Genomic DNA, 14,380 nt, shown 5'->3' with positions numbered 1-14,380 from the left:
CCAGTTTAATGGTTAATTACAGCCAAAGTATTGCACTAACCTCCCCAAATTGTCCCTCTCCAAGCTTTTCTTTAAGTGTCAGCAGCTTGCGTGGGAATTCCTCCACAGCCACGTCTTTACCAGACAGCAAATCCATGGTCACAGCAGGGACAGAATAAGTGTTACTTCCAGTGACACCCTGCAGGTTCACAATATCGGCCTCTGCATAGTGTGGCACATTATCTTGCGGTGCTCCAAGTGGCTTCGCGTAGTCACTGCTACACCCTAAGTGAAAAAGAACAACATTTTACTCAATTCCTCTGCAATACAAATTTCCCTTCAGGAGGCGGTGGTGTAGTGGTATTGTCACTGGGCTAGTAATCCAGCGATCCAGGGTAATGCTCTGGGTGGGTTCAAATCCCACCACAGCAGATGGTGGAATTTGAATTCAATAAAAATCTGGAATTAAAAGTGATGACCATGAAACCACTGTTGATTATTGTAAAAACCCATCTGGTTCACTAATGCCCTTTAGGTTGATCCTTGCATGGCCTGGCCAGACCCACAGCAATGTGCTTGACTCTTAACTGGCCTCTGAACAATAAATGCTGGCCTAGGCAGTGATGCCCACATCCCATGATACGAATATAAAAACAAAAAATCATCATGCTTAAAATGGGAGAATAAAAAGGCTTCTCAGAGAACCAGATCACTGTGTACGAGTGCAAGCAAGTCATTTCCTGCTTGCTTGGAAATGTATATTGTAATTACATAAATCCTCCTGAACCTCTCCAACCACCACTGCACCCTTCTACCCCACCACAACAGTTATGAAACAGCTCTTATAAAAGTCACATCCGGATGACAAAGGTAAACTTTCCCTCCTCATCCTTCTCAACCTGTCTGCTGCCTTTGACATGGTTGACCTCTCCAAGTCGTCCAGCTGGTTGAGACTCCTCTCACCTTGTTCTATGATTATCTATCTAAACATATCCAGAGAATCACTTGCAATGGCTTCTCTTCCTGCTTCTGCACCGTTACCTTTGGTGTTCCCCCAGGGATTTATCCTTGGCCCACTCTTATTTCCAATCTACAGGCTGCTCCTCAGCGGTGGCATCTGAAAGCACAGTGTTTCAAAAGTACACTGACAACACCTGGCTCTACTGCACTACCTCTCTTAACTTCTCCACTGTTGCCTAGGTCCCAAGCGGACCCTCCCTAATAGCACTGTGGATGTACCTACACTGTTGTGGTTCAAGAAGGCAGCTCACCACCAGCTTCTCAAGGGCAACGAGGGATGGGCAATAAATGCTGGCCCAGCCAGCGAAACCCTCATCCATGAATGAATAAAAAAATTTTTTTAAATACTGATAATCAGAAATTCCCTTCAACCAAATATTAGGAAGACTGAAGTCCTTGCCTTCAGTTCCCACTCCAAACTTCATTCCCTAATTACTGGCTCTGTCCCTCTCACCGGCAACAGTCAAAGGTTAAACCAATCAACTCACAACCTTGGTGTCATGTTTGATGCCGAAGTGAGCTTCCAAAGACAAGTTCATGCCACCACTAAGACTGTTCATTTCCAACTGTGTAACATCAGCCGACTTTGTCCCAGTCTCAGCTCATCTGCGCTGAAAACCTTATGACTTTGCTATCACTAGACTTTACTATCCCAATGCACTTTTGACTGGTCACAGAATCTCAGAATTTTAACAGCAAGAAGGAAGCCATTTGGCCCATTGTGTCTGCACTGGCTCTCCAAATGAGCACGATGACCTAGTGCCAGTGCCCTGCCTTTTCCCCATACCCCTGCATATTGTTTCTATTCAGATAATCATCTAAAGCCCTCTTGAATGCCTCGATTGAATCTGCGTCCACCACACTTCCAGGCAGTGAACTCCAGGCCTGAACCACTCAGTGTATGAAAAAAATTTCCTAGTGTCACATTTGCTTCTTTTGCAAATCACTTTAAATCTGTGCCGTCTCATTCTTGATCCTTTTACGAGCAGGAACAACTTTTCTCTATCTACTCTGTCCAGCCCCCTCATGATTTTGAACACCTTTATCAAATCTCCTCTTAGTCTTCTTCTCTCCAAGAAGAATGGTCCCAACCTCTCCAATCTATCTTCGTAAATGAAGTTTCTCATCTCTGGAACCATTCTTGTAAACCTCTCCTGCACTCTCTCCAATGTGTCCACATCCTTCCTATAATGTAGCACCCAGAACTGTACAAATACTCCAGCTGGGGTCTAACGAGTGCCTTATATAAATGCAGCATAACCTCCCTGTTCTTGCACTCTATGCCACTATTAATAACCAGGATAATATATGGTTTATTAATTGCTCTCTCCACCTGTCCTGCCACCTTCAATGATCTATGCACATATACATCCAGGTCTTTGTGCTCCTGAACCCCCTTCAAAATTTCACCCCTTATTTTATATTGTCTGTCCATGTTCTTCCTACCAAAATGCATCACCTCACACTTCTCCATATCGAACTTCATCTGCCACCTATCTGCCCACTTCACCAACTTGTCTATGTCTTTTTGAAGTTCTGCACTGCTCTCCTCACAGTTTACAACACTCCCAAGCTTTGTATCATCTGCAATCTTTGAAATTGTCCCCTGCACACCAAGATCTAGGTTATTAATATATATCAGTAAAAGCAAGGGTCCCAATACCGACCCCTGGGGAACTCCACTGCCAGCCCAAAAAATATCAGTTGACCATTACTTTCTGCTTCCTATTTTTCAGCCAATTTTGTATCCAAATTGATACTGTCCCTTTTATTCTGTGAGCAATAACATTTCTCACAAGTCTGTTGTGTGGCACTGTATCAAATGCATTTTGAAAATTCATGTACACCACATCAACAGCATTACCCTCATCAACCTTTCTGCTACCTCTTCAAAGAACTCCAGTAAGTTAGTTAAACACAATTTTGCCTGGCTCTTCCTTAACAACCCATTTTCCCATGTGACTACTAATTTTATTCCAAATAATTGTTTCTAGAATCTTGTCCACCACTGAAGTTAAACTGACTGGTTTGTAATTGATGGGCTTTTCCTTACAAACTTTTTTGGACAAGGGCATAATGTTTGCAATTCTCCAGTCCTCTGGCACCTCCCCTGAATCTAGGGAAGACTGAAAAATTATGGCCAGTGCCCTTGCAATTTCTACTCTCACTTCCTTCAATATCCTTGGATGCATCTCATCCAGTCCCGGGGACTTGTCAACTTGAAGTACTGATAGTCTATTCAACACTTCCTCCTTATCAATTTTGAACCCTTCTAGTGACAGAGTTTCCTCATCTGACACCGTGGCCTGAGTAGCACCTGCCTCCTTGGAAAAGACAGAGGCAAAGTATTCTCACCTCAGCTATGGCCCCTTCGTTCATGTGTAAATTCCCTTTTAGTCCCTAATCAGCCCTACTCCTCCTTTTACCACCTTTTTACTATTTGTGTGCCTGTAGAAGACTTTGGGATTCCCCTTTATGTTGCTTGCCAGTCTTTTCTCATAATCCCTCTTTGCTTCTCTAATATGCTTTTTCATCTCCCCTCTGAGCCTTCTGTATTCCTCTTGGTTCTCAGTTGTATTTTCTACCTGACACCTATCTAAAGCACACTTTTTCTTCTTTATCTTAATTTCTAACCCCTTTTTCATCTGGGGAGCTCTGGATTTGTTTGCCCTACCTTTCCCTTTCGATGGAATATACTTTGTGCCCGACCAATTCTTTTTTGAAGGTAGCCCATTGTTCAGCTACAATTTTTCCCAACAATCATTTGTTCCAGTCTATCTGGCCCAACTCTGTCCTTTCCCCATCAAAGTCGGCTCTTGTCCAGTTAATTTTTCTTACTCTGGAATGCCCGTCGTCCTTTTCTACCATCATCCCAAAATATACAATACAATGACACTGTCTCATAAATGTTCCCCCGCTGACACTTGATCTACTTGGCTCACCTCATTTCCAAGAACCAGGTCCAACAGTGCATCTTTTCTTTTTGGATTGAACACATACTACCGTAGAAAATTTTCCTGAACACAATCTAGGCACTTTTGCCCCTCTCCACCCTTTACACTACCACTGTCCCAGTCTACATTCAGGTAATTAAAGTCTTCCATTATAGCTACTCTATAACGCTTGCATCTCTCTGCAATTTCTTCTATGTCCTTCTCATGAGTTCCTCAGGGTAGTGTCCTCGGCCCAACCATCTTCAGTTACTTCATCAATGACCATCCTTCCATCATAAGATCAGAAGTGGGGATGTTCACTGATGATTGCACAATGTTCAGCACCATTTGTGACTCCTTAGACACTGAAGCAGTCCATGTCCAAATGCTGCAAGACCCGGACAATATCCAGGATTGTGCTGGCAAAAGGCAAGTAACATTTGCGCTACACAAGTGCCAGGCATTGACCATTTCCAACAAGAGAGAATCTGACCATCGCCCCTTGGCGTTCAATGGCATTACCATCACTGAATCCCCCATTTTTAACATCCCAGGGGTTACCATTGACCAGAAACTGAACTGGACTAGCCATTTAAATACTGTGGCTACAAGAGCAAGTCAGAGGCTGGGAATCCGGCAATGAGTAACTCACCTCCTGACTCCCCAAAGCCTATTCACCATCCACAAAGCACATGTCAGGAATATGATGGGATACTCCCCACTTGCCTGGATGAGTGCAGCTCCCACAACACTCAAGAAGCTTGAGAACATCCAGGACAAAGCAGCCACTTGTTGGGCATTCCTTCCACAAACATTCAATCCCTCCACTACTGATGCACAGTAGCAGCAGTGTGTACCATCTACAAGATGCACTGCAGGAATTCACCAAGGTTCCTTCGACAGCACCTTCCAAACCCACAATGACTGCCATCTAGAAGGACAAGGGCAGCAGGTAGATGGGAACACCACCACCTGGAAGTTTCCCTCCAAGTCACTCACCATTCTGACTAGGAAATATATCGTTGCTCCTTTGCTATCGCTGGGTCAAAATCCTGAAACTCCCTTACTAACAGTACCGTGGGTGTATCTACAGCACATGGTCTGCAGTGGTTCCAGAGGGCAGCTCACCACTGCCTGCTCAAGGGCAACTAGGGATGGGCAATAAATGCTGGCCCAGCCAGCGAAGTCCGCATCCCATGAATGAATAAAAAAAAGTTGGCGGTCTATAGACTACACCGAACAATGTAACTGCACCCTTTTTGTTCCTTAGCTGTAACCAATTTGATTCTGTCCATGAACTTTCTGGGACACCCTCTTTCTCCAGCATTGCAATGCTCTCCTTACCCAATCTTGCCACCCCTCCTCCTTTCCTTCCTTTCCTATCTTTTCTGAACTCCTTCTACCCAGGAATATTTAAGAGTCAGGGAAGAGTGTCCTGCGGTCAGCACCGTGGTGAAGCTGTCTGGGAAGAGTGTCCTGCAGTCAGCACCATGGTGAAGCAGCCTGGGAAGAGTGTGCTGCAGTCAGCATCGTGGTGAAGCAGTCTGGAAAGAGTGTCCTGCAGTCAGTTCTTGTTGAAAATAACAAGTGTGACATCACAAGACAGCATGAGAGAGCGGCGGAGAAATCAGAACCAGCACGCGTTCGGGGAAGCTTATAAAAAAGTGACATCATCACAAAGATGAGAGCTGATTGGTGAGTAGTGGGTAAGTGGTTTTCTCCAGTATTTCTCTGGTTTAAACTAGATTAAGCTAAGGAAATGTAAGAGTTCTAGTTTTTATTTAAAATACATAAATAATTTAATGTTTTTTTACTGTATTTAAGTTAAAATAAGGTTTTTTTTAACTAGAGGCATGGCAGGACAGCTCAGTCCCGTGTTATGTGACTGACCATGTGTGCAGGAAGTGCTACCACTGCAGCTACTTAAGCTCTGAGTTTTGGAACTTGAGCGGCAGCTGGAGGCACTGAGGTGCACCTTTGAGGCTGAGAGCTTGGTGCATAACACGTTTTTAGATGTGGTCACCCCACAATTTATGGAAGTGCAGACAGAAAGAGAATGGGTGACCATCAGTCAGAAGAAAGGTGTCAGGCAGGTAGTCAGGAAATCCCCAGGGTGCATCTCACCCGAGAACCGTTTTTCTGTGTTGGAAAATGGTGAGAATGAAAATGGGGAGTGCAGCCGCTCATGGCACTGTGAGTGGCTCAGCTCCACAAGGGGGAGGAAAAAGAGGGGAAGAGCAATAGTGGTAGGAAACTCAATAATAAGGGGAACAAACAGGGGTTTCTGCGGCCATAGATGTGACTCCAGGATGGTATGTTGCCTCCCTGGTGCCAGGGTCAAGGATGTCACTGAACGGCTGCAGGCCATTCTAAAGGGGGAGGGCAAACAGACAGAGATCCTGGTACATATTGGTACCAATGACATAGGTAGAAGGAGGGATGAGGTCCTGCAAGCAGAATTTAGGGAGCTAGGAAACAGATTAAAAAACAGGATCTCAAAGGTAGTAATCTCTGGATTACTTCAGTGCCACATGCTAGTGAGTATAGAAACAGGAGGTTAGTCCAGGTGAAAGCGTGGCTGGAGAGATGGTGCAAGAGGGAGGGCTTTAGATTTCTGGGAATTTGGGACCGTTTCTGGGAGCAGTGGGACCTGTACAAGGCAGACGGGTTGCACCTGAACCGGAATGGGACCAACATTCTTGCGGGGAGGTTTGTTCATGCTGTTGGGGAGCTAACTTGGCTTGGGGGTTGGGATCCTGAGAGGAGGTTCATCGGGGGAGATACACAGCCAAAATTAGAAGAGAGAGCAAGTGAGTCTGGAAGGCTTAGAAATTATAGGCCAGTTAAGGCACAAGGGAGTTTGGCAAGGTTGGATGGTATTTATTTTAATACAAGGAATCTGACGAATAAGTCAGATGAGTCACGGGCACAAATTAACACATGGAAGTATGATGTCATTGCTGTCACAGAGACATGGTTGTGAGAGGGGCAGGATTGGCAGCTCAATATTCCAGGACATAGGGCCTTCAGGCGAGACAGGGAAGGGGGTAAAAAAGGAAGGGATATCATAATATTGATCAAGGAATCAATTACAGCAGTAAAGAGGGATTACATCTTAGAAGGATCCTCAAATGAAGCCATATGGGTAGAACTGAAAACAAAAAAGGAGCAATCACATTGCTGGGAGTGTACTATAGGCTCCCAAACAGTCAGAGAGAAATAGAAGAGCAGATATGTAGGCAAATTTCAGAGAAGTGTAAAAATAATAGGGTAGTAAGAGTGGGGGATTTCAACTTCCCTAACATTAACTGGGTTAGTCATAGTGTGATAGGTTTAGAGGGAGCGGAATTCTTAAAATATATCCAGCAAAGCTTTTTAAGCCAGTACGTAGAAGGTCCTACATGATAGGGGGTGGCCCTGGACTTAATTTTAGGGAATGAAGCCTGGCAAGTGGTAGAGGTGTCAGTGGGGGAGCATTTTGCAGATGGTGATTATAACTCCGTTAGATCCAAGGATGTTATGGAAAAGGACAAAGATGGACCAGAAATCAGAGTTCTGAATGGGGGGGAAGACTGATTCTAATAAGATCAGATATGATTTGGCCAGAGTGGACTGGGAGCAGCTACTTTTAGGTAAATCTGCTTCAGAGCAATGGGACTCATTCAAGAAGGAAATAGGGAGAGTACAGGGCCAACATATTGCAGTAAAGATAAAGGGTGGGACCAACAAATCCAGCGAATCCTGGATGTTGAGGGATATACAGGATTGGATAAAGAGAAAAAGGGAGGTTTATGGCAGATACTGAGGGCTCAAAACAGTGAAAGTCCTAGGGGAGTATGGAATGTGTAGGGGGAAACTTAAAAAGGAAATTAGGAGAGCAAAAAGGGGCATGAAAAAATTGGCAGGTAAAATAAAGGAAAATCCAAAGTTATTTTACAAGTACAGTAAGAGGATAACTAGGGAAAGAAAAGGGCCCATTAAGGACCATAGTGGTAATTTGTGTTTAGAGCTGGAAGACGTAGGTAGGGTTTTGAATGAATAATTTGTGTCGGTGTTCACAAGTGAGAGGGATGACATGGATATGGAAATCAGACAGAAGGACTGTGATATAATTGAAGAAATTAGCATAGAAAGGGAGGAGGTTCTAAGTGGTCTGGCAGGCTTAAAAATAGATAAATCTCCAGGCCTGGATAAAATGTCTCCTAGGCTGTTGAGTGAGGCAAGAGAGGAGATAGCAGGGGTGCTGGCAATAATTTTCAATACCTCTCTGGCCACAGGAGAGGTGCCAGAGGACTGGAGGACAGCCAATGTGATACCATTATTCAAGAAGGGAGGAAGGGATAAACCAGGGAACTACAGGCCAGTCATTGGTGGGAAAACTATTGGAAGCAATTCTGAGGGACAGAATTAATCTACACTTGGAGGAGCAGGGATTAATCAAGGATAGTCAAAATGGTTTTGTTAAGGGAAGGTCATGTCTGACCAATTTGATTGAATTTTTCGAACAAGTGACCAGGTGTGTAGATGAGAGCAATGCATTTGACATAGTCTACTTGGACTTCAGCAAGGATTTTAATAAGGTCCCTTGTGGGAGACTGATAAAAAAGGTAAGAGCCCATGGAATCCAAGGCAATTTGGCAAAATGGATCCAGAATTGGCTGAGTGGCAGTGAAGCAGAGGGTGATGGTCAAGGGGTGTTTATGTGACTGGATGCCTGCGTCCAGTGGGGTTTCACAGGGATCGGTGTTGGGTCCCTTGCTGTTTATGGTATATATAAACGATTTAGACTTGAATGTAGGAGAGTTTATCGGTAAGTTCACGGATGACATGAAAATTGGTGGGGTGGTAAATATTGAGGAGGGTAGCCTTAGATTACAAAAGGATATAGACAGGCTGGTCAGACGGGCTGATCAGTGGGAAATGGAATTTAATCCGGATAAGTGTGAAGTGATGCTTCGGGCAGGACAAGCAAGGCATGGGAATACACGATGAATGGTAGGACTCTGGAAAGTACCGAGGATCAGAGGGACCTTGGTGTGCATGTTCACCGGTCCCTTAAGGTAATGGGTCTGGTAGACAAGGTGGTTAAGAAGGCATAGGATACTTGCCTTTATTAGCCGAGGCATAGAATATAAGAGCAGGGAGGTTATGCTGGAACTGTATAAAATGCTGGTTAGGCCACAGCCAGAGTATTGTGTGCAGTTCTGGAATCCGCATTATCGGAAGGATGTGATTGCACTAGAGAGAGTGCAGAGGAGATTTACCAGGATGTTGCCTGGGCTGGAGAGTTTTAGTTATGAGGAGAGATTGGATAGACTGGGGTTATTTTCCCTGGAGCAGAGGAAATTGAGGGGGGACATGATTGAGGTGTATAAAATTATGAGGGGCATATAGGGTAGACAGGAAGGAACTTTTCCCCTTGGTGGAGGGATCAATAACCAGGGAGCATAAATTTAAGGTAAAGGGCAGGAGGCTTAGAGGGGATGTGAGGAAGAATTTTTTCATCCAGAGTGTGGTGGGAACCTGGAACTCACTGCCTGAAAGGTAGAGGCAGAAACTCTCATAATATTTAAGAAGTATTTGGATGTGCACTTGTGATGCCACAGCATACAAGGCTATGGGCCTAGTGCTGGAAAATGGGCTTAGAATAGTTAGGTACTTGTTTGACTGGCGCAGACTCGATGTGCCGAAGGACCTTTTTCTGTGCTGTAGACCTCTATGACTCTATGACCCAGTTCTGCCCTTCCTTGAGCTAGGTCTCTGTTATTGCCAGAACATCATATTTACACATGGCAATCTGTGCTTGTAACTCACCAACCTTTTTTACTATGCTCCATGCATTCACATACATGCACAGTAACTCTGAATTAGATTTTGTTACTTTCTCCCTCAGCCCGACTTCACCTATTAACTTACTATTCTCTATTTTAGTGCTATCTGTTCCTCCCAGTATTTTGTGCACCCTGGTACTCCTCTCTAATATCCTCTCTTGGTTCCCACACCGCTGCCAAATTAGTTTAACGTTCCCCCAAAATCACTAGCAAAACGCCCCGCAAAGAACTCATTACCAGCTCTGTTCAGGGGCAACCGTTCGGCTTGTACAGGGTCATCTTCCCCAAACCCAGTCCCAGTGTCCCAGGAATCGAAAGCCCTCCCTCCTGCACCATCTTTCCAGCCATGCATTCATTTGCCTTTTCCTCCTATTTCTGTACGCACTGGCATGTGGCACTGGGAGTAATCTGGAGATTCTACATTTGAGGTCCTGCTTGCTAATTTTCTACCTAACTCCCTGAATTCTGATTGCAGGACCGCATCCCCCTTCCTACCTATTTCATTGGTACCAATGTGGACCACAACCTCTAGCTGTTCACTCTCCCCCAGAAGAATATCCTGCAGCCGCTCTGTGACATTCTTGACTCTAGCACCAGGGAGGCAACCCTGGAGTCACGCTTACGGCCACAGAAACACCTGTCTGTTCCCCTAACCAATGAATCCCCGATCACCATAGCTCTTCACTTCTTCTTCCTCCCCTCCTGTATAGCCAAGCCGTTCATGGTGCCATAAACTTGGCTCTGACTGCACTCCAAAACAGAAAACCGATTTGTGAGCAGGACCCTAGGGGACTCCTGCACTACCTGCCTACTTCTCTTGGACTGCCTGGTGGTCACCCATTCCCTCTCTGTCTCCAGGTCTTAAGCTGCAGTGTGACCACCTTTTGGAATGTGCTATCCACGTAACTCTCAGCCTTGCGGATGTGCCACAGTGACTCCAGCTGCCACTTGAGCTCTGAAACCCAGAGCTCAAGTTTCTGCAGTTGGCAGCACTTCCTGCACATGTGGCGTCTAGGACACCGGTAGCATCCGTGACTTCACACGTATTACAGGACACGCATTCGATTCGCCTGAGCTGATATCTTAACTCTACTTCCCTTACGTTAACTTTATTCTACTTTAGATTATTTATATTAGTTTATTATATTGGCCTTAAATTCCCCTTATTCCTGGTGCTTCTTGGTTAAATTGAAGTATAGCTACTTGTTTAAAAATATTACACTTTTCTAATTTAATCACCAGGTCCTATTTACCAAGGCCATTACTCTTCTTTCTGAAGAAAGGTAGAAAAGGAAAAGAGCACCTCCTCCCCCCTCATTGAACTCCCTCAGTCACTTCTGCTCTCGAATTTTCGCCGCTTCTCGTGCTGTTTTTATAGCTCCTCTGCTCTCCTCTAGGTGCTGCTGACTGTCTGGCTCGGGGTCCTCCTCTTACACTCTCCACTCGGTGCTTCTGACTGCCTGGCTCAGGGTCCTCAATGTGGTCTACCACATCATACCCTCCATAAACTTCAGCTCATCCAAAACTCCACTGCCCGTGTCTTAACTCGCACCAAGTCATGTTCATCTATCAACCCTGTGCTCATTGACGTACACTGGTTCCCAGCCAAGCAATGTCTTGATTTATCCCTCCATGGCCGTGCCTCTGCCTATCTTTGTAATCTCCTCCAGTCCCATGACCTTCTAAGATATCTGTGCTCCTCTAATTCTGGCCTCTTGAGTAAACCCAATTTTATTCGCTCCACCATTAGTGGCCACACCTTCAGTTGCCTAGGCCCCAAGCTCTGGAATTTCCTTCCTCCACCTCTTCACCTTTCTACCTTGCTTTCCTCCTTTAGAACACCCCCGACCTAATATCTCCTTTTGTGGCTCGGAGTCATACTTTGTTTTATTAAGCGCCTTAAACTTTTAATTATGTTAAAAATGCTATGTAACTATAACATGTTGGTGCTGAGATAAATCAACGTGTTATTGGGTGTGTTGCATCACCATGATGAAAACGTCATATGACTCTTCTCCAAAATAATAAAAAGCTTGTAAAACCTTTCTTTGTGAAGCTAGTGTCTCTTCTAAATAAATTGATGTGCTACTAAAATCAAGCAGCCGGCTTGATTGGCACCCCATCCACAAACATTCACTCCCTTCACCACTGATGAACAGTGACAACAGTGTATACCATCTACAAGATGCACTCAGGGATTCACCAAAGCTCCTTAGATAGCATCCTCCAAACCCATGACCATTACATCTAGAAGGACAAGGGCAGCAGACACATGGGAACATCACCACCTGGAAGTTCCTGTCCAAGCCACACACCATCCTGACTTGGAACTATATTGCTGTTCCTTCACTGTTGCTGGGCTAAAATCCTGCAACTCCCTCCCTTACAGCACTGTGGGTATACCTACAGTGGTTCAGGAAGGCAGCTCACCACCACCTTCTCAAGGACAATTAGAGATGGGCAATAAATCCTGGCCCAGCCAGTGACATCCACATCCCATGAATGAATAATAAAAAATAATCTGCAAACTAAATAAAGTTTGTCCATTGAGAAAACTCCTTCATTGGTAGAGAGATGGAGAATTTTTCTCTGGTTTTCTTTTATTTGCTTACAGGACGTGGGAATTGCTGGATTATCCCTAATTTCCCTTGAGAAGATGGTAGTGGCAGCTGAATGGAGAGCAGCTAAGAACCAACCACATTGCTAGAGTCTGGAGTCACATGTAGGCCAGACCAGGCAAGGATGGCAGATTTCCTTCCCTAAAGGACATTAGTGAACCAGATGGGTTTTATGACGACCCAGCAGTACCATTCGTATCAGCTTTCTATTCCAGAGTTATTTCATTAACTGAATTTAAATAGTTCATTTTCCACGATGGGATTTTAACTCACATCTTTGGATTGCTAGTAAAGTAACATAACCACTATGCTATGATACCCACAACTATTTAACTCCCCTGTCTCCTTCCAGGCCTACCATGTAGTCCCAACATTTTCTTCTATTTCAGATCACAAGCACTTTTGTTATTTCAGTGGTGAAGATGTTTACGTCCTGTTCAGATCATAAATAATTGGGAGAAACATTGACAAATAAAGGTGAGGAGCTGGGTTAGTGCACTCAAGGGATGAGAACACGAGCTTTCTTTTAGTGAGTTCCAGATCTCAGGCATGCTACCATGGGGATCCGCCAAGTGGAGATCCGAAACTTCCTTTCTGAATGGGAGGAAAATAAAGAGCAACTCTCACAAACGGAATCAAACACCAAGAATTCTTCTTCGAGCAAACACTGCTGCAACCAAATCTAAATGTCAATTTGCTAAAACTATTATATGAATGAATTCAGCAGCTTATGTGGCTTTCAATATCCTCACCTGGCTCATCCCAACTCAGGGAAAATTCTGGAAGCTTGCGGAGCAGCTTTGATGGCTCCTGGTAATCGGGGCCGAGCGGGAATATCCGGTCATATGTGGAATTGGATTCCTGCTCACTGGGTGGCGAGGACTTGTTGTTTATCATGATGGTCTCACTCTGCAGTGAGAGGCTCACTGTGAGCTCATCATCCAGCATTCGGCGTGAAGCCTAAAAGAGAAGCCATCAGTCAATGAATTCAGTGCAAATATCGTCAGATTCTGCATCCTTATCTTAATGAATAAGCCATATATTTAATCAATTGGTGTGGAAGCTATTACTGATACATGTGTTGCCTTCAGTTTAGATGATAAAAGGTTTTTTTTGAGGTGCTTGAATGATTATAGAAATTGACGGGGTAGATCAAACCTAAACTATTTCCTCTGATGGGGAAATCCAGAACAAGGGAGCATAGCCTAAACATGAGAGCTGGATTGCTCAGGGGCACTTCTTCACACAAGGAGTAGTGGAAATTTGGAATTATCTCCCTGCAAATGTTTTTAAGAAAAGCCCAATTGAAAATTGAGATTGATAGATTTTTGTTAGGCAAGAGTATTGAAGGACTATGGAACCAACAACAACAGCAATTTGTATTTATATAGTGCATTTCACAAAATAAAATGTCCCAAGTCACTTCACTGAGGTATTATAAGAAAATATGCCACCGAGCCACATGTGGAGATATTAGGTGAGAAGACAAAAAGCTTGCTCAAAGGGATAGGTTTTAAGGAGCATCAAAGGAGGAAAGCAAGGTAGTGAGGCAGTGGAGTATAGGAAGGACATCCCAGAGCTTGAGGCTTAGGCAACTGAAGGCACACCCACCAATAATGGAGCGATTGAAATTGGGAATGCTCAAGAGGCCAGAATTGGGAGAGCACAAATATCTCAGAGGGTTGTGGGACTGGAGGAGATTACAGGGCAAGGGATGGGTGAGGCCATGGATGAATACGGATTTTAAAATTGAGGAACCAATGTCGGTTAGCGAGCACAGGAGTGATCGGTGACTTGACTGAAACATATAAGATCCTGAATGGTCTTGACAAGGTGAATGCGGAAATGATGTTTCCTCTTGTGGGTGCATCCAGAACTAGGGAGCACTATTTTAAAATTAGGGGTCGCCTTTTAGGACAGGGATAAGGAGAATTTTTTTCTCTCAGAGGGTTGTGCAACTTTGGAACTCTGCCTCAGAAAGTGGTGGAGACAGGGTAAT

General features: G+C 44.5%; 1 protein-coding gene across 2 annotated transcripts in view; it reads right to left on the bottom strand.

The window, feature by feature from the left end:
- ddr2a (discoidin domain receptor tyrosine kinase 2a) overlaps positions 1 to 14,380 on the bottom strand; it is a 174,823-nt gene that overhangs the window by 19,373 nt on the left and 141,070 nt on the right. For both annotated transcript variants that reach the window (XM_041208395.1, XM_041208396.1), the window contains 2 exons: positions 13,134 to 13,341; positions 41 to 264 (listed from right to left, as the gene is read on the bottom strand). In XM_041208395.1, coding sequence (XP_041064329.1) covers positions 41 to 264; positions 13,134 to 13,341 — 432 coding nt within the window. The remainder of the gene's footprint in view (positions 1 to 40; positions 265 to 13,133; positions 13,342 to 14,380) is intronic.

The sequence above is a fragment of the Carcharodon carcharias genome, chromosome 16 (assembly GCF_017639515.1).
Source record: "Carcharodon carcharias isolate sCarCar2 chromosome 16, sCarCar2.pri, whole genome shotgun sequence".
NCBI lineage: Eukaryota > Metazoa > Chordata > Chondrichthyes > Lamniformes > Lamnidae > Carcharodon > Carcharodon carcharias.
The sequence above is the reverse complement of the archived record's forward strand: the minus strand, read 5'-3'. Positions and strand labels throughout refer to the sequence as shown.